The following is a 25,372-nucleotide window of genomic DNA, read 5'->3' on the forward strand; positions in this document are numbered from 1 at the left end:
GGGCAAAAAAACAAGCCCTCTCATGTCTATGTGGACAGCAAAATAAAAAAGTTATGGCTCTTGGAGGGTTAGAAAAAACGAAAACACAAAAAAATGAAATTGTCAGCGCCATTAAATTTGATTGGGATCTATGGGCATAGGCAGCCGCCACTGTAACTCATAAATGTCTGTCTATAGTGCTAATCAGGGGTGGAGGAACTCCTGATGTATGGGGGATATTGTTACACTATGCTTTTTTCATGCTCTTCCATTCCTGCTTATATTGAATGCATTTTTTAAAAAATTCTCTTATATCAAGATCTTTATTAAAATAAAATTAAAAACCTTTCAATTTTCATGCTAGTCACTCAAGCTATTGTAGACTGATGAACATTAACAGCAATAGACTCGCTCAGACTCATCATTTTGTACAGAAGCATATAATGAGCGTGTGCAAATATGATTGTGAATGGAGGGAAGGAGGTGAGCTGTGACATTGTCTATTGTAAATGACATATCCTATGTTATCTACTGTGTATAGAGGTGTTACCTGTAATCCTGCCTGTGATGATAATCAGTTTGCTGAAAAGTCTCATGTAAAGCAGAACAGGTATGATGGCCTCGCTTCATCAGAGATTTTACAGTAAAAAAGAAGCTGCAAAATTTTTGTGCAAAGTTAAGCTGTGCACAAAGCTCTGCGAATTTTGGCGTTTTCATGCCATTTTGTACCTGCGAAGTTGGGATTTGATGAGGCGTGGCAAACCCCACTCATCATATTCATCACGAGCAGTGGCATTTCTTATGCTACAAAACTTACTCCAGTCACTGCACTCCACCCCACCCCCTTATGAAGTCCGGAGTGAAAAGTGCTGGTTTTGATAAATCAGGGACATAAAATTTCAAGATTTCACATTTTTCTAGTATAGATTGCGAGTTGGTAAAAAAACACGATGGCAAGATAAAAAAAAAACCCAAAACATTTAACACAAAAACCTGATTTAAACAATAAGTCTTTCTCTGATGGTACGTCCTTTTTGATGTAAAAAGTCATTAAAAAATGCTTGGGCATGGCATTAAGATGTAGCTAGAAAGAGACAGTTCGATGGGAAACTCAACTCCGCTCTGATATATATATATATGTATATATATATATATATATATATATACTGTATGCATGTATATATATATATATATATATATATATATATATATATATATATATATATGTGACAGATATCACTCACCTGAGTTTCTGTTGCACAAGTGAAGTTGTCCGACGCTTTTGTCGCACTCGCCCGCACTCTTTGTAGCTCCTGTAGTACTGCTGGATGAGCACCGCGGCGCGCCGGCTCTGCTGGAACTTCTTCTGCTCGTAATAGCTTCTGAATTTGCTCTGGATGAGGATTGCAGCTTGGGTCATCTTTTTATAAAGTGCATACTGTACAGAAAGAAAAGAAGGGTACGGTATATACTGTTAGGGTATGTGCACATGCTGAGCTTTTGGTGCAGAAAGTTTCAGCGCCAAAATCTGCACCTTGTGGCAGAAAAACGCACCAAAAAATGTGTATGCATTTTTGGGTGCCTTTGGTGCATTTTTTGGTGCGTTTTTGTGCCATGAGTTTTTTTTTGTGAAATCAATGGCTGGAAAGGCCACAAAACGAGCCAACAATGGAAAAAAGAAGTAAGGCTGCGCGCACATCAGCGGTATGCTGCCGCAATGCCAGATCCGTCACAAATGTGGTACAGTTTAATATGGTTAAATGGAATCGCGGCAAGATAAGGTAAACATGCGATCTTATCTTGCCGCGATTTCATTTAAAGGGGTTATCCGGCTTAATTTGCTTTTTTTTATTATTTCCCTATTTGGCTACATTGGGGCAGGTAAGTAGATAGAGACCACTTACCTGCCCTGCTGTCAGCCCCTCTCCCCCGGCTCAGAGCGGTCATGTGACCGCTCCTGCCGCGATTTTGCTGCTTCCGGTCATTTCATCTCAACATGGGCAGGGCCATGTTGACATGCAAATGTGGAAACAGCATGTCGCCTCCCTGCTGGGCGGCTTCAGTGCGATGAGCCCCGCCCCCCTTCCCTGCACCCTCCCACACATTCCCCCGCACCCCGTACTCTGCCCACAACCTCCCCCTGTACTGCTGTGGGACCCGTGACCTGGGAGAGGGGCCTGGCGGCAGCTGCAGCGGTGTCAGCGCCAGAACCGGGCCCCTGCTCAGGATCACACATTCAAATATACCGGCATCACAGATCACAGATGCCGGTATATTTGAAAGCGCTGATGAGAAGGAGCGTTGCGCTGCTTCTCATCACTGCATGCTGTCTGTGCTCTCTTCAGCACAGCGGTGACGTCACTACTGTGCTGCTATGTCCAGAGCACAGACAGCGCGCGAACGTGCAGGAGCGGCGGGGACCAAGGAAGGGTGAGTATGTACTCCCTATGGGGGGGGGGAGTCGGTGCACAGCCCGATGTGTGTGTGTATGTGTGTGTGTATGTATGCGGTGCACAGCCCGATGTGTGTGTGTATGTGTGTGTGTATGCGGTGCAGAGCCTGATGTGTGTGTGTATGTGTGTGTGTATGCGGTGCAGAGCCTGATGTGGTGTGGGGTGCAGAGCCCGATGTGAGGCTGTTATTTGCAATGCTGTAGTGATAACAGGTCAGGTGCTGGGGCAGAATATACTGACAGGGAATGTGTGTGCAGGGGGTGGGCAGAGGGTGGAGCTGGACACTGGGGTGGGGCTGGACACTGGAGTGGGGCTGGACACTGGAGTGGGGCTGGACACTGGGGAGGGGCTGGACACTGAGGCCGGGCGGTGCCAGCTGTGACTGTGAGGTTTTGCACAGGAAGTGGTCAGTTTGCTGGAGCTGAATGTAAACAAGAAGTTGCAGAGAATAAAGGGTGAATTCAAGAGGAACAAAAGTTAGAAAACAAAAAATAACAATGTAGGGGCGTTTTATATGACAATACAGCACAGATTAGCTTAAACTCAAACATTTTTGTTATGTCGGACAACCCCTTTAACTGTATTGAACAGTACCGCATTTGTGACGGATCCGGAATTGCTGCAGAATACCGCTGATGTGAAGCTGGCCTAACGAGCGCACAGCACTTCAGAATTCTCATTGACTTTGCTGGCGTAAGGATAGACATGCAGATTTGGATCACAAACTGCACCAAAAAAAACGCAGCAAAAAAGCACTGCGTGCACAAGGTCTAAATAAGACTGTAAATTAGTGACTATTTCTTTTAAGGAAAGGATGGGTGACTAATAAAAAATATTACTGCAGGTATAGGTTCATCACAGAGCACTCAAACATACTAATACTGCCATATTATGTAGCAACACATTCCCCCTGTCTTGTAGTAATGATGAACCAGGCGGATTTGCCATTCTTGACTCCAGGAAAGCGGTTGTGACAGATGTTGTGATGACACATAGGACTAAGAAACGGCTAATTGCAATTTTAACAACTTGACAGAAGAAGATGAGTCACATTTTTGTAATTTGGAAGGGCGAATATGTTGCACCAAATGATAAGAGTCTCATAAAGTTGCCTTAATATGTTGCAGAACTCATATTTGCTGCAATAACCTTGGATAGTTAGGGCTTGAGAGGGAAATTAGTTCTTCATTTAGTTACGCGGGCCAATTAACGCCCGGTAATGAAGATTAATACAAACATAAATAGACTATTACCAGCGATTCTATGTGTCAGGGCCATCAAGTGTTTGATGTTCATAGCATAGCAGCGGTTCTCGGCACTAACCCATCTGTCACACTGCACACTTCGCACACTCACTAACAATATTGCATATTTATCAGTGGAAAATGGGCAGTCATCGAGATCTATTTGAGCCAAAGGTCAGCTGTAAAAATAATTCTTCAAACACGTCGGAAGGAAATATCTAGATAAACATGGGTCTGTGAATGAAGAGCTGAACGAGGCGATGAAATTTAGGAACTGTTCAGGCTTCTGATCCCTATTCTGTCGGTATATCATTAACAAGTGTTTAAAGGGAATCTGACAGCAGGATTTCAGCAACCAAATTATTCATATTCTCGTGTATCTCTTTCAAAGACAAATCTAGCAATACTTTTACATTACCAGTCCGTTACTGCATTACTAAGAAATCAGAATTTATATGCAAATGAAGCTGAAGTGCTTTTAGCGAGTTGAAGCTCTTCCCAAGCCTCCACCACTCCAGCTCTATTCTTTTCCCAGTGCTGCCTCCTCCTACTTGATATACAGTGTGTCCACCCATATCCTGTCCACCGCCATTAACATGAGAACGGCGGCAGCTATAGGCATAGAAGTGGTGTCTAGCTATAATAAAGTAGCCATGTGCTACGCAATGAAACCACCTATAGCGCTACCTGGTGGAAAACAACGGAGTTAGCATTTTTATGGTTTCATTGCGTAGCGCATGGCTACTTTACTATACCTAGACACCACTTCTATGCCTATAGCTGCCACCGTTCTCAAGTTAATGGCGGTGGACAGGATATGGGTGGACACATTGTATAGCTCTTCTGCTGTGTCACTTCAACCAAAGGTACTATCAGTCAAGCAGGAGGAGGCGGCGCTGAGCGAGGTAGAGACCTGGATTGACAGAGGCTACAGATCTACATATAGTTCTTCAGCGTCATTTGCATAGCAATTTAAAAGCGGATTTCTCAGTAATGGAAGAACGGACTAGCCATGTAAAGGTATTGCTGGATTTGTCTTTGAAAGACTCACACTGAGTTTTGAGGCAATTATCTAAACCCTATTTGGTCATTCTGTCTGCATCCAGAAAAATGGATTCATGGTCATAGCTATAGGGGGTGCAAAGTTAAAGCTATGTCAGTTCTAAAATTAGTGATCTGATCATTGTGGCGCACTTTACAATTTCTCCTGAACTTTGCTACATTTGTAGCAGTAGATCCCTGTCCTAGCAGATCCTCTGTCCCATAAGAGGGCATCAGTATTATAAATAGCTGTTAATACTTTGGTTAAAAATCAAGTGTGCACCCAGTAGTATACCTCCATTTAGACATTGTGCACATATTCTTAGGCGGGAATCCCTATCCTGTTAGGGGAATTGCTTAAAAGATAACAATTTGCCTTGTATTGACATTATTAAAAAAATTAAAGCACTTTAGGGAAGATACTGAGATGCCTGTTCTCCCAATAAGGATCAATTTAAAAAGCACTTAGTATAAAATGTTGTTAGGGAGTTGTACTCTACTTGGACATCCCCTTCTCAATCCTTATGTTGGACATTTACTTCTCAATCCTCCAGTGCCAATGCAGTCCATTGCATCCAGTGCAATCCAGTGGCACCCTCCCAGGGATCACAGGTCATAAAAGTGTCATGCAATCCCTACAGCCAATCAGCACTGGCTTTATTCTCCTCTCCTGTGGACGTAATTTACATCTGGAGGAAGTGAGAGGGCAGCAGCAGCTCTCATTTCCACCAGAAGTGTCTGATTTGGGTGAAGGAAAGGAGACTGAAGCCAGGGCTGACTGACAGCAGGGATAGAACAATGTCACACGATAACCAGAAGAGCCAGTGCTAGCACCACTGGAGGTAAAAATAAGTGGTTTTTTTTACTGTCGTAAAACATAGGAATTGCGAATTGGTTGTCCGAGTAGTGGACAAGCCCTTTAAGAAAAACATCTTGTACTTGGATTATGTAATGGTGGAAGTTCAAATCTCTAATATTGAACATTAACTTGTCCAAGCTCTCATAGGATCAGAGGGTGAAGTAACAAAAAAGGGAAAGTGGTTTGGATCATTTCAGAAACAGTTGAACACAGATAACCAAGATCATAAAAGAGCTATTCCCAACTCCAAGATCTTATCTCAATATGTAGTAGGTGTAATAATAATATTAGCAAATACCTCCAATTAGAAATGTAGTATAGTTCTCCTGATTAGCCATGTCTCTTACCTTATGTGCAGGGCTATGCAGCTTAGGTATCCATGGTTATGACCACATGCAACTAATTAAATGTGTGGAAGTAACCATGGATATCTAAGCTGCAATGCCCTGCAGATGAGGAAAGTGAAATGGCTAATTAGGAGAACTATACTACATTTCTAATTGGAGGTATTTGCTAATATTATTATTATTATTACACCTACTACTACATATTGGGATAGTATCTTAGAGATGGGATTAACCCATTAAATGCAGAGAAAAGTACATTTATATGCTCAATTCTTGTACAGTAGAGTATGGTGGTAAAACAGATTGGCCAATTGTACCATATGGCACGTTGGTTGTATTGGGACATTTTACACCATGTTACATGTAACAACAAAGTGATTTTATTACCTTCAAGGCTATCCATGTTAGCTTTGGAAACAATAAAAATGGAATGTTAGTGGAAAGGAAGTGAATTGCAAAAATGAGAATAATTTGGTTAATCTTTAATTATTTGAGGACATATGAAGCAAAGAGCAACAAAGAGGAGACAGTGTACTGGGCGACAATACATGACTGTTCTCACTTTAATACTCGACTCTGACAATACTTTAATTATCTGAACATAATTAAAGCCAGTCGTTTAATGTTCCCAGCCAATGATAGTGACTTCTCATTAGAGTGAATCATCCTACTGATCTTCGGCCTTTGATAGCGGGGAGGCAGCTCATTGGCTTTGATGTGTAATAACAGAGCTCTTCAGCCAGTCTCGTTTTCTGCTTGGCTGATGTTTATTGCGCTCGTAAAACTTTAATGTCCATTCCCATTTAGCAATTTTTTATTGAATTTGCAACAAAGTAAAATAGGCGTTCAACACATTGTGTGTGGCTGGTCTACTGAATTAATTTCATATCAAGCCCTAGAATATCTCCTTTGTGTCCACGGAACATTCGCTTTCACTTACTGCTCCGAACAATTTAAAGAGTAACCGTCATTATATTTTATATTTCATAAATCAATGCTACACATGAAAAATAAGAAATTTTGTAATATATCTTAGCAGAGAAATCTGCTTCGTTCTCCTGGATTTAGCTTTCATTTTCAATGCGTGGGTAAAATCTGAATTTAGTTTTTCACATTACGGAGATAGGAGATGACAGTTGGTGCACATAAAGTTCTATGGAGAGAAGAGGAAGGAGGAGCTACAGGAAGACACATTCTGCTGCAAGTTCTCCTCCTCTGGTCTTCTGTGAATACTGATTTGACAGAGTGAAAGATTAGTCCACAAGGAGACTGAAGCACATTTATTTGATAATGTATATGACAAAGTTTCTTATTTCCATGTGTAATGTTGATATACGAAAAAAAATTGAGTCGATAACCAGGTATCTGCGAGTCTGCCCATCACTAATCTTAATTTCACCTAGGTTTAAATGATCTTCTATGACATCTCATAAAAGGGATCAGGGGTTTAAAACGCCAACTTAGTCCCATGTAGGTGCCAGCCATTAACATTATGGAAAAGATTTGTACATCTCTACTATGTCTGGTTGTCCACTCCAATATGCATATACCCCCGAAAATGGTGAACGACAGAGCACACAGTGACTCTGTTTTGCGGGGGGTTAAGAGAGAAGCCCCCGACGGGACCGCTGAACGGGGAAAGGAACGCAGAGTGAAAGCACCCTAAGCAAAAAATGGACAGCCTACAAATGCAACAAGGTGGGCGTCCATGTGCTGTTTCACTTGACCATCTCACTTCAATGGGTGAGACTTGGACCAAACTCAGACACAAAAAAAAATGTGACAGGGGCCATAAACTATTGTCTTTTTACTGAATTTGTTAGCCTACTTTGACAATTTTGTCAATTCTGAAGCAGCATGTCGCACCCATATCTTGCACGATCCACAGCGGACTCCATCATTAGTTAATTATGCATGTGGGGAGCCGTTTGTAACTGTAATACAATGAAATGTCCTATTCTAAAAATTTGACAAAGATTTAGGCTGTTGCTCTATCTGAATTCCTTTCTTTATACTGCAGCTCGAAACGAGAGCACTGTGGAGCAAAAAGTGCAATAGGGTCTTACCCGGTGGGGGGGTAGTGAGGATAAATGGAGAATCACTCACCTATTCAGGTTGTGAAAGTCACAACCCCTAGAGAAGCTTATACTGTTGGTGGTCAGCTGCAGCCCCGAGCGGTACGTGTATACGTGTATATATCCAATGGAGAAGAAATCGGGTTTCAACCCGCTTATCAGACTGGATCCTGTGGTATAGAGCGGCTTGAAACCCGATTTCTTCTCCATTGGATATACACTGCAGCTCTGTTTGTTCAGATCAGCCGCTGTATATAAGAAGATACCCATCACAAGTTCAGCGGAACGTCAGTACAAAGCAGCTATGGTCTGACCAGAGGAAAAAAAAAGAACTGCATTATGTAGAAGTCCATCGAAAGGTTATAAAATGAACCCCTGGGCTGTTGATGCCACTGACATGAGCTGACAATCATCATAAATGAATGCATCTTTTCATTTTTTTTTTATTTTAAGCTATTGAGTTGGGATTTTGGAGCATCATCTAATTTTGTAGCATTTGATTATTCAGTAACAAGAAGACGTCAGAGCTTTCAGAAATGAACGTGTTGATGAAGCAGATTCGAAAAAACTCGGCACAAAGCGCGAGAGACCAACCTGACCGGCATTGTTCACAACAAATACTGCGGCAAACGGCAACGTATCCCAATTAGCTTCATGAATCCGTATGAAGAGCCTTTGTGTTATTCTCAGTCTCTCTCATCCACAGCCAACACTCGAGGAGTAAAATCAAAATCTATCACTGCCACATTTAGAGATTCATATTCCAAGCAATGAATATAAACTGTCTGCCTCATTTCCTGATTCTATTTTAAGTCCTTTTTTTTTTATAGTTTTTGGCTCTCAGTGATTGAAAACAGAAAAGGAAATTTGTAATTGCCAGTATTACAAAAAAACCTCACATAATTGAGTCAGGACAGAGAACTTGCCCTAAAAAAACTGGTCTTGAATGCCGGACCAAAGATTGAGAGCTCAGACTAAATTTCCATTTCCATTTACACATTGCCTTTGCCTGTTCCATTTGGATCAGGGGTACAAAACCTTTTTGGGTCACATTGAACTTTTTCCAATGGCTGCAATAAAACTTAAAGCCCTAAAAGAACTGGTCTTGGATGCTGGACCATTGATTGGGAGCTCAGACAATATTTCCATTTACACATTGCCTTTGCCTGTTCCCTTTTGATTAGGGTTCCAAACCCTTGTTTGGATTAAATTGAACTGTTTCCAATGGGTGCAATAAAACGTAAAAGGGTATTACCTTTTGGTTATGACATATAAAAAATATAGTGTATGCCATGAAGATCTACGAGTAGTGATGGGCGAACCCCCTGATGTTCGCGTTCAGGAGCCTCACTCAAACGTTTTATAAAGATCGAGTTCGGGTTCTGAGATAACGCAAATTTGCGTCCAAACACCGAACTCAGGCTTTATAGTTATTGGATGGGGCGTGGGGGCTATAAAATAAAGAATATAGTTAATAATAAACATGGTCATTATACTTACAGGTCCCGCGACGTATCCTGCTGACTCTTTCTCCCAGCCACTTCTGCTTCCGAGTCCGAACATTACTGTGCCCTCCCGGTAACCACCACTGACTAAAAGACCTTCCGTGATGTCATAGTCATGAGACCAATCAGGTGTGAATGTTGTATTACCTCATTGCTTACAGACAGGTCACATGGCTATGACATCATCAAAGGTCCTGTTAACTGAACTTTGACTGTCACTGTGCGAGTATCGCATCACCTGGCACGGGGATGATTCCACTTGTGTCTTGCATCATTATCAGCCAGTACGGCCTGATGCTCTCCAGACACGAGCGCCTCAGCTGCATGTAAATACATGCAGCCTCCTCTCGGGAGTTTGTGGCCATGCCAGGTGACACGACACTCACACAGTGACAGTCAAAGTTCAATCGAGTCCATGAGCCATGGACATGGGTGAACCCTGAGGTGACCGCGAACACGGCCAAAAACAGCAGAAGATTGCCGAGTGACAATCAGTGCAATGCATACCCCCGGACGTTAACAGGACCAGCCATGACATCATAGCCATGTGACCAGTCTAACCCAATGACTGTACAACATTCACACCAGACTGGTCACATAGCTATGATGTCATGTCAGGTCCTGTAAGTCAGTGCTGGTTACTGGGCGGGACAGCAATGATCGAATGCGGAAGCAGAAGTGGCCGGGAAACAGTCTGCAGGACGCGTCGCGGGACCTGTAGGTATAATCATAATGTTTTTTAATAATGTGCTTTTTTTTACAGCCCCCGAACTGTAAAAAGAACTTCCCAGAAAGCTCGTGTTCGGGATCATGTGCACGAACACCAGGTGTTCGGTACGATCCCCGAACTTTACAATTCGGGTTCTCCCATTCCTATCTACGAGATGCAGCTTCCACTACCAAGATTCCCACATACCTGGAGAATGAGGTTGCTCCTCTAGTGAGTACAAGACCCTACATACATTTAACCTTACGTATTGAAGTTTATGGGAGTGATGGTATCTCACTGCATTTCACAATTCAAACAGAATAGTGATAGTGGCTCTGCAAATAAGCAGCACCACTCTTATACCGGATTCAGACAGGTGTATTTCAGGCTCCGCAATGCTTGGACTGATTGCAATTCTACTGATCCGAACTTAGCCCCTCATATGTGTCTTTGAAGCATTAAGTTTGGGTTGGGAAAACCATGGTGAGTCAAGGCATTCTAAGCCATATAACCCGCCTGAACCTGTTTACTTGTTTACCGTGCTAGAGAGGGGTGAAGGAATCGTAATCGCTTGATCTCTGCGGGATCTAGATCTGGTCTATTCTTGGTTGCCCATCCATGCTCCTGAGCAATGTGATACTCCCATATGATGATGTCATATCTTTGCAACCTTCTGATAGGTTTATTGGTAACATCTGAGTTAATTAGAGACACACCTGTGGATGTATTTTAATGCACACCTGCTTCTTTCTGTAGCATCATGGGAAAGTCAAAAGAAATCAGCCAAGATCTCAGGAAGAGAATTGTGGAATTGCACACGTTTGTTTCATCCATAGGTGTAATTTCGAAGCTACCTGAAGGTGCCTGGTTCTTCTGTACAAGCAATTATACGCAAGTACAAACAAGATAGAAATCTCCAGCCATCATACCGGTCAGGAAGGAGACTGATTCTGCGTACCAGAGATGAACGTGCTATGGTCAGACGTGTATATCAACCCAAGGTTGTACACCCCTGATTTAAATGAACATATAAATGGAATTCTTGTGCAAAAAGAATCTGTGGCATTACTGATAAAAATAGAGGCAGAATGACTTTTTGCATTATTATAGGGTTCATCTGGGTTCCGTTTTGTGTAAGTTTTTAGATCGGAAGACTAGAGTTCTGCATGCTGCATTTTTTTATTTCTTTTCTGGAAAACTGACACAAAATGGAACACAGCTCGACCTTAAAAATGACAATGAGGCCCCTCTGCTTCCATATACATCGTTATACAATGGATCTGTTTTACACTTAAATTCTATTTATTCCTTTAAAATGACCAAACAAACGGAAGGTACAAACAGAAATGTGAACTGAACTAAATGCTGACATTTTATCATGAGGATTATTTACTCTACTTCTAAAACTTGAGGTTCTTGCAGACATCCATGAAACAGGGCTAGAGTAGGGACCTCAATGCATGGACTGACATTAGGTCTCCAGACCCAAATGTGACAGCTTCATTGGCATATATGAGGCTGTTGAGTTTGGATGGGGAGACCCATGAATTGCGGTCCCTGCTCAGGCCAAGTTCACAGACGTCAGCTTGAGTACGTACTGTAGTTGTTTTGTAATGAAGAGTTTTGAAACTTGCACACTTTTGAATGATCTCTGCTTGTGTCGCTGATGGAGAACGTTCTTGACCAGAGAAGCTGAAAACACATTCTGATCTAATACATTGCACAGCTGAGATTTTGCTTCAGTCTGGACAAACTATCCGAGCAGGACCGAGTTTTGTGCTACTCATGGATTGAGTTCACAAAATAATAGTTTAGCCTGGATACAGCTGTTGGAATTATTAGGGCAGAATCGATTGGATATACAAAAAACCTAAGAGATCCATTCTCTGATAGTGAGCAGAGATCTTGAAAATTGGGGCTGAATTGAAATATAAAGCCAATTGTAATTTCCAAAACTATTTTCCAGTGATTTACGTATTACATATTAGCAGCCACCTTGTTATTCAGCTTTCCCTTGCTTATTTGTAGACAGATTTTGCTTTTGCTTCTTGAGCTAATGTCTGATATTTCTTACACAGAAGCAACAACAACAAAAAGTCTGATCACCAGCTGTTTCTTGGGTGGGCATGTTGTGTATTACCTGTTTGTACTTTCTATAGCAGCGTTGTATGACGGCCGCAGCAACATCCTGCTGTTCCCGTAATGGACGACCCTAGGAAGACAGTAATCACAAGAGTAACCGGCTGCATCATCACTGCAGAGACATAGGGTGCATTAGTACTATTCAATTATTGGGAACAAATATTCCTGGTGAACTTGTTTCCTGATATCTGTGCAGTGCAAAGCATGCGTTCATCAGATGACAGGATTTTCTAGCTTGCGTAAAGATAATAATTCTTGGTAGCACATCATCCTTTGTAAACAAGATGTTCTGCCAAGAACAATGGTATTCTAGGTGCTATTCTAGCTGGAAAAAAAAACAGATTGTCCAGCATCCAGGGAGCTCATCATAAAACATTCAACTGTATTTAGACCATATTAATATCCATAAGGGGCCAGCGTGTATGGTTCAGCCGACATGTTTTGGATTGCATCTCGTAAACTTGCCACCTCCGATTAGCTGTTGCAGGTACCGGCGGCGGCAGCAGGCTGTCGGAAATGCTCAGTTCTGGAGCTGCCCCGTCAACTGATATTGGCCACAGCCGGGTACTGCACATCTGCCTCCCATTCATCTGAATAGGAGGCGGATGTGCAATACCTGGCTACGGCCACTATCAGAAAACGAGGCAGCTCCAGAATTGATTATTTCCGACCGCCTGCTACACCTAGAGCAGTTGATCAGCAAGGGCTGATGAACTCTGGCCGATCAGACGTTGATAATCTATCCTAAGGGGTACTTTGCACGCTGCGACATCGCTAGCCAATTGTAGCAATGCCGAGCGTGATAGTCCCCGCCCCCGTCGCATATGCGATATCTTGTGATAGCTGCCGTAGTGAACATTATCGCTATGGCAGCTTCACACGCGCTTACCTGCCCTGCGACGTCGCTCTGGTCGGCGACCCGCCTCCTTCCTAAGGGGGCGGGTCGTGCGGTGTCACAGCGACGTCACACGGCAGGCGGCCAATAGAAGCGGAGGGGTGGAGATGAGCGGGACGTAACATCCCGCCCACCTCCTTCCTTCCTCATTGCAGGCGGGATGCAGGTAAGGAGAAGTTCCTCGCTCCTGCGGCTTCATACACAGCGATGTGTGCTGCCGCAGGAACGAGGAACAACATCGTACCTGTCGCTGCAGTGAAATTATGGAAATGACCGACACTACACAGATCACCGATTTTCAACGCTTTTGCGATCGTTTATCGGTGCTTCTAGGCTTTACACGTTGCGACGTCGTTACCGGCGCCGGATGTGCATCACTTTTGATTTGACCCCGACAAGGTCGCAGTAGCGATGTCGCAGCGTGCAAAGTACCCCTTAGGCTAGGCCATCAATGTAAAAGTAGTGGACAACCTCTTTAACTTTATTTTTTAGATGTCACTTGACCTTTGTACTTTATATTGTAGCCATAGGTACTTTAAACGTCAGCCATAGGAGCAAGCTGTGGTCGCTGCGGTGTGGAGGAGTCAGCTGTATAATACAGCCTCCATACACCTGCACTCACGTCATGATGGGTGTATTTGTCGTTGAGTGGGAAGGCGCTAATTGGTCAAATATCAATGTTGTCTTGAAAACAGGCAATGATGGAAGAGTTGTCATATTTCGACTCACTATCATTGAATGGAAACCTTCTTTACAAGGCCTCATGCACATAACTGAGTTATGAATCTATATCACACAGATCCATAAAGGGCTGGTCATAGAAATCTATGGGCTTGTGCTGTATTTCTATAAATCGCAGCACAGAGACATCAAAACATTCAGCAACTTTGACTTTAAAGGGAATCTTTCAGCAGGATTTTGCTATATAATTTGAGAGTAGCATGATGTAGGGGCAGAGACCCTGATTACAGTGTTGTATCACTTACTGGGCTGTTTTGCTATATCAATAAACTCAGTGTTTTTCAGCAGCAGATTATCACTGCAAGACTAGATGTCTTGTATCGCCTAGTCTAACAGCCCCAACCACTGATTAGCAGATTTTTGTCAATATACATTGTACCCGAATTGAGTTCAAATTGTAAACGGAGAAAACCTCAATTTCCAATTAAAATGAATAACTTTATTGGTATATATTAAAAAGATGAAAAAAACACCCAGTGGTTTTTGCACACATAAGGACACATGAGAGGAGGAGCTGAAATATATGGGATCTCTACAACACCCTATGGGACCTTGCTCCTACTTGCCAACGGAGGGTTTGACACCGTAACTGTTTTGGGCGCCCCCGTTCCACGTCGGCTGACCCTCACTATGCCCTAAATAAATAGTGAATTAAATATTAATTACACTGTTGATGGCCAAACAATAGTGATCAAGCATACAAAGTATCAATAATTATGAATGTATATCAAACTACAGCAGGCTTTGCCTTGAGGCGATGCAGAGCATCTAATTGAAGGGAAGTAATTGATATTTATTCCTTCCCCTGGGTGTATTTTTCACCTTTATATGTTTTGCTCTATAAGTGTTTATCTGATTGCCCTTAGACACTGCATTGTACGGACTTTGCCTAGATCAAGGCTGTGCAGTGTCTATTGAGCAACGTTGTTTTGTGATGTAGTTTTTCCATGTGTGATGGCCATAACATATCAGGACAAGGGGGGGAAAAAGTAACTGGCTGATGGAACAGCGCATATTGTGTTCAGTTGTGATTTCCCCTTTTTCTGTCCTGTATTGCTTCCTATTATTTTTGGAAGCCTGCTGTAGTTTGATATACATTCAAAATTATTGATACTTTGTCTGCTTGATCACTATTGTTTGGCCATCAACAGTGTAATTAATATTTAATTCACTATTTATTTAGGGCATAGTGAGGGTCAGCCGACGTGGAACGGGGGCGCCCAAAACAGTTACGGTGTCAAACCCTCCGTTGGCAGGTAGGAGCAAGGTGCCATAGGGTGTTGTAGGGATCCCATATATTTCAGCTCCTCCTCTCATGTGTCCTTATGTGTGCAAAAACCACTGGGTGTTTTTTTCATCTTTTTAATATATACCAATAAAGTTAATCATTTTAATTGGAAATTGAGGTTTTCTCCGTTTACAATATACATTGTACACACAAAGCAGCCAATCAGTGAGATGGGAGGGGTTACACATAGCACAGCATTCAGAGCTCTGCTAGATCTGCAGCAGAGAAGACTGAGATTTTATCAAAACTGCTGCACACAGTGCACTAAGTGATACATTGATGGAATCAGGGTCTCTCTCCCTACATCATGCTGCTGACAGATTACATACAAAAAACCTGCTGACAGATTTCCTTTAAGAATCTTACATATAAGATTAGTACTTCTTCCTAAAATTGTAAGCTGTACCATAGAGGGGCTGTATACAGCCCATGAGGTGCCAAAGTATATACATTTGAATTCAAGCGGGACACACCTTGTACTTCCTGAACACAGTCTGGACGAGTTTGGCCGCCTCGTAGAGTTCTCTTTGTTCATGGTCGGACAGGGTCAGCTGAGCAAATTCATTTTCCACCTTCTCATTGGTGGAAGCACTGAGAAATTCTGACCAATCAGCAGCAGAGGGCAGACTGGGTTTTTCAAAGGTTGTTTCACTCATGGGGGAACACGCAGGACTTAGGCTGGTGTTGGACGAAGGAGTCAGAGGTTCACTGTACATCGACCTGTGCGAGACCAGGACCTCGTTATACAGAGCAATAACAGACTGGTATCAGGCATGCTGGTACAACCTGGGCATAGCTTGTCTATATCTGTGCAGCATTGTGTATGCAGTGATATGGAGCCTGCTGCTGTACCCTGTGCATCTTCTCATATATAACTATGATGTATGTACAGTCGGTATAATCCTGGAGTATATTCTGTATCAAATTATATCTGTACAGCTGGTATAAGGTACACATCTTGCATATATAGATGTGGATCATGCAGATATAACCTAAGCATGTTCTGTATTTATGGTTTATTTGTACATCTTTGTGTATCTAGTGATTATGGAGCATGCTGCTATAACATGGCATATTCTGTATATATGGGCTATTTGTACAGCATCTTGCATATAGAGATGTGGACCATGCAGATATAACCTAAGCATGTTACGTATGTATGGTTATTTGTACAGCTTTATGTATCCAGTGAAATGGAGCATGATGCTATAACCTGGGCATCTTCTGTATATATGGTCTAATTGTACAGCTTTGTGTATTTAGTGATATGGAGCATGCTGCTATAACCTGGGCATCTTCTGTATATATGGTCTAATTGTACAGCTTTGTGTATTTAGTGATATGGAGCATGCTGCTATAACCTGGGCATCTTCTGTATATATGGTATATCTGTACAGATTTGTGTATCTAGTGATATGAGCATGCTGCTATAACCTGGGCATCTTCTGTATATATGGTCTAATTGTACAGCTTTGTGTATTTAGTGATATGGAGCATGCTGCTATAACCTGGGCATCTTCTGTATATATGGTATATCTGTACAGATTTGTGTATCTAGTGATATGAGCATGCTGCTATAACCTGGGCATCTTCTGTATATATGGTCTAATTGTACAGCTTTGTGTATTTAGTGATATGGAGCATGCTGCTATAACCTGGGCATCTTCTGTATATATGGTATATCTGTACAGATTTGTGTATCTAGTGATATGAGCATGCTGCTATAACCTGGGCATCTTCTGTATATATGGTCTAATTGTACAGATTTGTGTATTTAGTGATATGGAGCATGCTGCTATAACCTGGGCATTTTCTGTATATATGGTCTAATTGTACAGCTTTGTGTTTTTAGTGATATGGAGCATGCTGCTATAACCTTGGCAGCTTCTGTATATATGGTCTATTTGTACAGCTTTGTGTATCTAGTGATATGGAGCATGCTGCTATAACCTGGGCAGCGTCTGTATATATGGTCTATTTGTACAGCTTTGTGTATCTAGTGATATGGAGCATGCTGCTATAACCTGGGCAGCGTCTGTATATATGGTCTATTTGTACAGCTTTGTGTATCTAGTGATATGGAGCATGCTGCTATAAGCTGGGCATCTTCTGTATATATGGTATATCTGTACAGCTTTGTGTATCTAGTGATATGAGCATGCTGTTTGTACAACTTTGTGTATCTAGTAATATAGAGCATGCTGATATAACCTGGGCATTGTCTTATATCTGTACAGCTTTGTGTATCTAGTGATATGGAGCATGCTGCTATAACCTGGGCATCTTCTGTATATATGGTCTATTTGTACAGCTTTGTGTATTTAGTGATATGGAGCATGCTGCTATAACCTGGGCATCTTCTGTATATATGGTCTATTTGTACAGCTTTGTGTATCTAGTGATATGAGCATGCTGCTATAACCTGGGCATCTTCTGTATATATGGTCTATTTGTACAGCTTTGTGTATCTAGTGATATGGAGCATGCTGCTATAACCTGGGCAGCGTCTGTATATATGGTCTATTTGTACAGCTTTGTGTATCTAGTGATATGAGCATGCTGCTATAAGCTGGGCATCTTCTGTATATATGGTATATCTGTACAGCTTTGTGTATCTAGTGATATGAGCATGCTGTTTGTACAACTTTGTGTATCTAGTAATATAGAGCATGCTGATATAACCTGGGCATTGTCTTATATCTGTACAGCTTTGTGTATCTAGTGATATGGAGCATGCTGCTATAACCTGGGCATCTTCTGTATATATGGTCTATTTGTACAGCTTTGTGTATTTAGTGATATGGAGCATGCTGCTATAACCTGGGCATCTTCTGTATATATGGTCTATTTGTACAGCTTTGTGTATTTAGTGATATGGAGCATGCTGCTATAACCTGGGCATTTTTTGTATATATGGTATATCTGTACAGCTTTGTGTATCTAGTGATATGAGCATGCTGCTATAACCTGGGCATCTTCTTATGTTTGTACAACTTTGTGTATCTAGTGATATGAGCATGCTGCTATAACCTGGGCATCTTCTTATGTTTGTACAACTTTGTGTATCTAGTGATATTGAGCATGCTGCTATAACCTGGGCATCTTCTGTATATATGGTATCTCTGTACAAGTTTGTGTATATAGTGATTATGAATCATGCTGCTATAAATTGGGTATATTCTGATATTTAATGATATATGTACATTTGGTATAGGTTACTCATTTTCTTGGATATAGTGATATATAATTATATATGTGCAGGTATATCTTTTTTTGTATATAGTGTCATAGATAATACTAGTATAAGCTTGGCATCATCTAATATAGGAAAATTAAAGGCTATGCCCATTTTTGCAAACAAATTTTTGTATTTTCTAGATGTTTATCAAATAAACTAGAACTTACTTTGCAATGGGTTTAATTAAAAATGTCCTCCCGTTTTGTTTCTACAGGTCCTATGCAGTCTGTGTCTCCATGGAAACAGACAACAAACAAACTCCGTGTAGTCTGATCAAATAATGTATTTTTTTTTTTGTCCAAGCTGCTAAATTCTCTTTAGGAAGGATTACAGGAGAAATAATTACGGTAATGTGCAGTCGGTTGCAATTGGTTTACAAGGAGCTAAAAACACAGATATGGCAGGAGGACGTATTGCAAAGTTACCTTATTTTTAATTTATTGGGACCATGAAAATTTGTCTGCAAATCTGAAAATTTACTTAACAACAGTCTAGCAATGTTCATATAAATAAGGTAGCATTCCCGTGGTGACATACCGTATCTGTGCAGCACTAGGTAAGTGATCAACATCAGCAAGATAACTGGCCAGCCAGCTCATGGTGGTGCTAAATGCTGCGGTGTCCGCCCTCTCTGCCAGTGGAGATTCCATGGGTACAAAGTTCTCCCTCTTGATCCGGTCAGGTGTAGCCTCAATGATCTGTTCTGCCAGATTCATCATATTCACCTGAAATAAAGACGAGAGGAAATCCCGAGATCCAGGTCTCCATTATCTGCATGTATAGCTAAGCATCATACAGATCAAAAAAGGTCCGTGGAGCCTCTGTTAGGAGTCTCACCTAGTCTACACCTAGCCAGAATCCTACTCCACACTGATGAGGGGCAATACCCCAAAACAGCTGTCTGTGGATGGATACCTGGCATTGGTATTTCCCTTGTCATATCTTTAAACTCGTCAAAGAGTTGGATATTGACTAAATGGGCCACTTAATATGGTGGTTATGGTGGTCTCCTTAAAAAGAGCCACTCCTTGGCTGGGTCCTTCCTGGAGGGATATCTGGCTAGTTTCTGTGTCAAAACTCCTAACAGAGGCTCCACGGACCTTTTTTGATTTGCATACTTCCCAGGGGGGCAATGCACCTAGGATTTCACTGTGTTGAGCACCTTTGCTGGCTGCCGGCAGTGTTTTCTCTGGCCAAGATCAGTGATTGTTTTGTCTTGCTAAGCATCATACAGGACATATGTGATATATTGTGTGCTCTCTATGTAGTAGCGATGAGGATGGAGCACATCTACTGATCTAAATGACAGAACATGAGCACCAGTCATTATTACCCTGTTTTTACAAAAATAAGCCCTCCCCCAAAAATAAGCCCTAGCAGGAATTTTCAGCATTTTCGGTGTAAGGCTTAAATATAAGCCCTACCCCGAATATAAGCCCTCGTTGCGGTTCAATAATGAAGTGTCCATGCAGCTAAAAAAGTTAAAGAATACTACAGGATAATTCATTATAGAAAGCAGACGCCTCCAAAAGAGAGAAGAAAAAATACACAAGACCCCGCGATCATAGTCACAAGACACCGAATGGGAGCACCTGCAGTGGAACGCACAACCACACATCAGATCTCACACCCACACATATTAGATCACACACACACACAAACATCAGATCCCACACACACACTCACCACATCCAATGAAACCGATTGCTTCCGGCCGGCAGAGGAACATGGAACGTAGTATAGTGGACCACGAGGACCTACAGTGGAATGCATGGAGGACTTGCAGGTACTCTATGCGTTCCACCACAGGTCCTCGCGCTCCACTGCACTGCGTCCCATCTTCCCCTGCCAGCGGGAAGCAATCGATAACGCCAGATGTAGTGAGTGTATGCGATCTGATGTGTGATTGTATGTATAACCTGATGTGTGTGTGTATGAGCATGAGTGTGCAGTCTGATGTGTGTGATCTGATGTGTGTGAGTGTTGGTCAGTAGCAGGGGAGGAGTACGTGGAGCATACCTGCTGGGAGCGCCCGCCGAAGATTGCGGGAGGACCTGGGAAAAACGCAGATGTCAGGGGTCTGGTAAGTTTGATTCTCCTAGGAAGGGGGGTCTGCATTTTTTGGAGGGGGGATACAATTACTCTTAACTGTGTTTCCCAAAGAATAAGCCCCAGCACTTTGTTCGGGGCAAAAAAAAGAATCTTATTTTTGGAAAAACACGGTATATTTGTGCCCTTTTTAGTCTTTTTTTCTCTTTTGCCTGTTTTTCATTTCTACCCATTTGTACTTTTAAATTTGTGCCTTTTTTACATCTGTTTATGTGTTTGCCTGTTTGCTTTTAAATTGAGATTTCCAGATGTTTTCAGCTGATCGATCAATTGCATCTTTTTCAAAAGTTGAGCATTTTGGCAGAAATGTACTCCAGTTAGTTTGTCGTCTAGTTTTTATAATTTTAGGAGAACGTGTTACATTTTTTATTATGAATTTTCAAGACAAAAATAAAGAACATTTTATTATACCATGCTAATTCATGTACTGTGCGCAGCGTTTTGAAGAATTTGGAGGAAAAAAGTAATAGAATACGTGAAAACAAAAAAACCCAGAAATGTGAATTTAAAAAACAAAAGAAAAAATGCAAATGATGAATCGAGACTAATATCCTTAGAAGCTTTTGTTCGTAAGTAGGGATGATCGAATACCTCAAATATTCGGCATTGCGCTGCTATTCGACTATTCGCGAATATTCAATGCGCAATGTAAAGGCCGCTTTACACACTACGATATCGGTACCGATATCGCTAGCGTGGTTACCCGCCCCCATCTGTTGTGCGACACGGGCAAATCGCTGCCCGTGCTGCACAACATCGCCCAGAGCAGTCACACATACTTACCTGCCCTTTCTAAGGGGGCGGTTCGTTCAGCGTCACAGTGACGTCACAGTAGCGTCACTGAACCGCCGCCCAATAGAAGCGGAGGGGCGGAGATGAGCGGGATGTAACATTCCGCCCACCTCCTTCCTTCACATTGGGGCCGGGAGGCAGGTAAGGAGAGCTTCCTCGTTCCTGCGGTGTCACACGAAGCGATGTTTGCTGCTGCAGTAACGATATTTGAGAATGGACCCCCATGTTACCGATGAGCGATTTTGCACGTTTTTGCGATGATGCAAAATCGCTCATAGGTGTCACACGCAACGGCATCACTAATGCGGCCGGATGTGCGTCACAAATTCCGTGACCCCAACGACTTCGCATTAGCGATATCGTAGCGTGTAAAGCCCCCCTTAAGTCTATGGAAAACCCGAATAATAACTATTCGGGCTTCCCATAGACTTACATTGCACATCAAATATTCGCATAGCGGCGACCTATTCTTCGGATATTCGCGAAACCGAATATTTGAGATATTCGATCATCCCTTTTTGTAAGCCTTGTCCTGGTTGCTCAGGTTGCAGACCGATTTTATCACCGACCATTACTATCAGTCAAAGCTCAGGACGTGCCACGATTTTACAGATGTAGGCTTTATGTAGTATATATTTCTTGAACATTCCTTTTAAAACATCCATGAAAGCAAGTCAGATCTTCACCCCATGCAGGACCATTCCTGATTTCATGTCTATGTCATTTCATCTGTCATGTAAACGTCTGATGACAACATGGCAGATAAGCGACAGACTTACACTTTATTTTCACAAGATTCCTCAAAACAATCCCACTTACAACAAGACTGATTCTCAAGAAATAGCTATTTCCCCTCGCTCAGGTTCACGGTAGGATAATCTACAACTTTAATATGATACAGACTTCCATTAGTAGGAAAAACGTAGGATGGTGATACAACTTCTATAATAAATGTGATATACTTAAATGCCCATTACCTCCTGGCACCAACGATCTGCCCGGAATGGTCTGTGGCAGCCTTAATGCCCTCACTGTTGCAATGGAAACTCTCCTATTTGATGTATTTAGCAAGAAAAATGAAACATCGATGAGGCTGAGCAGCTGAACGTCCTCTTGACAAGAACGGCGACGATTTATTTACTGTGAAGTTCCGAAGTGGCGCTATGGAAGACGTTGGCATAGAGAGGGCATTCATCACCGAGGCCCGGCCGTTGTCTCAGGAGGAGATAATGAACTCCAGTGATCAATCCGCATCTACTTGGATGAAGCCGCTGCCAGTTTTAACAACATTCCCTGTACGTGCTGATCATACAGCGACAACTGTGCGCTTCACCAGCTGGAATCAACATCCAGAGCGGTGGCACAGTGCGGCTGGACGAGACCACAAATTAATATATCCGTAAGAGTCTCCATCTATCATGCAGTAAATTTAAATAGGTTGGCCACCTTGGTTAACCACTGATAAACTGTTCTCAGGATTTCCTGCTGCTGAGATCCTCAGACATCAATCTGTTGAGGAATCTGGCAGCAAGTGTTACTTTCTCCTCTAGCATCATAAGGCCCTATATGCATTATACTAACGTTGTCCAAATATATCGGAATTGGCAGGATCGGCCAATAGTCTACTGTGTGTGTGAGGTCCTGAAGTCAGGGGAGAGAAGATCTGGCCTGTTGAATAAGTTGAGAGTTCCTTTGTATGCAGAAGTTGGAAGATATAGCTTTCTAATGTGAATAGGGTTCTAGAAAACCATCTAAGATTCTATAGTTTAGATTTCCAATGTCTTGTTTGCTATTGGAACAATATCCGGTGTCTACAGCCCATGATTCACTGTGCACTAAATATCTGTTCTCTAAAAAAGTAATTTGCATCCTTGATAGCAGCATTGCTGCCTAAAGGGTTCCCATCTTTTTCACGAACATAGGACTGAGCAGTGGTGGCAAGTCAAGAAGTGGATTTTTGACATGTAATATTTAGGGTTATTAAAAAAAGAGAATCTACATCTGAGATGGGCTTTCACAAGTTCTTTCATTTGCATGAACCTGGCCCTTACCTGAAGGTCATCCATGTGTTGTAAGCAGTCTTCATTCTCCATGTTTTCTCTATAAGACAGTAGATCGGCATCCACCATTTCCCTCTCAGACATCATTAAGACGCTCATCTGTTCCCTCTGACGTAGTCTTTGCCCCACAATATCCTTGCCAAGTCCTGTAGCCTTCGATGTTCCTGTGACCTGCCCCAAGTAGAACTCCTTCTGGTTCCATTTCTGTCCAACAGTAGCTCTGTATCCGGAGGTATCTGGAGTGCGTTGAGGAAGCTCTCTGGTGAAGTGGCGCATTTCTTCCCCATGAGTAGATTCAGAAATTGACTGCTTGGAACTGGAACTTTGCTTTCTTATGGTTGACTGCTCTAGGCTTAGGGCTGTTGCAATAACTTTCTCGTGCCTAACCTGGAAATATTCAGGGTTCAACTTGTGTTTTTTAGCAGCTGGGTAATCTTTAGGGTTTTCAGTACTGTAGTAATTAGAGGGCTCTGATCTTGGTCTTCTTAATTCTGCAAAAAATGAACAAAGTTTGAAAAACTGACCAATCACCTCCCACTCCTATATTGAGTCAAATAATAACTGCACCACTGAACCAATAATACTTCCAATAATACTTCCCCTCTTCCACAGCAACGTCACTGTTTAACTTCTTAGTATTACTCTACTATCCCTACCTCCACTCTACGCTCCACCACTGGTTACCTATGATAGTAATACAGTGCCAACACTACTTCCCCTCCTTCACTACACCATCACTGGTTATCCCTCCTAATAATGTACCACCACTACCTCCATTACTCCACTACATCAGCACAGGGTATCCCTCCTAGTACTATGTACCACCACTACCTTCAATCCTCCACTATATCAGCACTGGTTATCCCTCCCAGTACTATGTACCACCACTACCTTCATTACTCCACTATATCAGCACTGATTATCCCTCCTAGTACTATGTACCACCACTACCTTCATTACTCCACTATATCAGCACTGGTTATCCCTCCTACTACTATGTACCACCACTACCTTCATTACTCCACTATATTAGCACTGGTTATCCCTCCCAGTACTATGTACCACCACTACCTCCATTACTCCACTATATTAGCACTGGTTATCCCTCCCAGTACTATGTACCACCACTACCTTCATTAGTCCACTATATCAGCACTGGTTATCCCTTCTAGTACTATGTACCAAAACTACCTCCATTACTCCACTATATCAGCACTGGTTATCCCTCCCGGTACTATGCACCACCACTACCTCCATTACTCCACTATATCAGCACTGGTTAACCATCCTAGAGCTATTGTACCCAACCAATGGAACGATTTATGGAGATACATTAGGAGCAAATTTCCCCCCACAGACCACCAGATTTTTAATTGGCTACGGTCTGACATTGGTGGATCAGTAGAGGTGGTATAGCAGGGTACAGTGTTTATCCCTGCTGCATGCCAAGTACTGCGTAACTGGAGCATGCAGGAGCGCTTCTCAGAAATTTCTGCAACAAACTGCCATATGTGAAAATATATACAAAGAGTAGTTTTCAAAGTAGCGCCAAAAATGAATATTAAATAAAAATAGTAATGGTAATAGTAAAAATAAATACTGGAATAAGAGGCACAACTAAAACAAGCACACAAGGGTAAGGTGGCTAAAAACACCTGATAAATAAGAAAACCTACAAATGATGTATATAGCCAAATAGGTGTTAAATATATATATAAATACAAAAATAAATAGAGCAGTAGAACACTGAAGGGTGACAAACAGAGTATGAGGAGTAAAAAAATTATTAATGTCACATGTAAACATAAGAGTATGATGAATATGGATGCAATCGTGCGTTGGGGCTTGGCACCATTCCAGCAGGAGGAAGACATGGGTGCGGTCGACTCTGCATT

General features: G+C 42.1%; 1 protein-coding gene across 7 annotated transcripts in view; it reads right to left on the bottom strand.

The window, feature by feature from the left end:
* The window catches only part of CAMTA1 (calmodulin binding transcription activator 1), a 2,097,701-nt gene that overhangs the window by 47,695 nt on the left and 2,024,634 nt on the right, over positions 1-25,372 (bottom strand). For all 7 annotated transcript variants that reach the window (XM_075328219.1, XM_075328220.1, XM_075328218.1 and 4 more), the window contains 6 exons: positions 23,469-23,968; positions 19,054-19,241; positions 15,752-15,998; positions 12,353-12,424; positions 6,311-6,331; positions 1,224-1,417 (listed from right to left, as the gene is read on the bottom strand). In XM_075328219.1, coding sequence (XP_075184334.1) covers positions 1,224-1,417; positions 6,311-6,331; positions 12,353-12,424; positions 15,752-15,998; positions 19,054-19,241; positions 23,469-23,968 — 1,222 coding nt within the window. The remainder of the gene's footprint in view (positions 1-1,223; positions 1,418-6,310; positions 6,332-12,352; positions 12,425-15,751; positions 15,999-19,053; positions 19,242-23,468; positions 23,969-25,372) is intronic.

This window comes from Anomaloglossus baeobatrachus, chromosome 11 (assembly GCF_048569485.1).
Source record: "Anomaloglossus baeobatrachus isolate aAnoBae1 chromosome 11, aAnoBae1.hap1, whole genome shotgun sequence".
NCBI lineage: Eukaryota > Metazoa > Chordata > Amphibia > Anura > Aromobatidae > Anomaloglossus > Anomaloglossus baeobatrachus.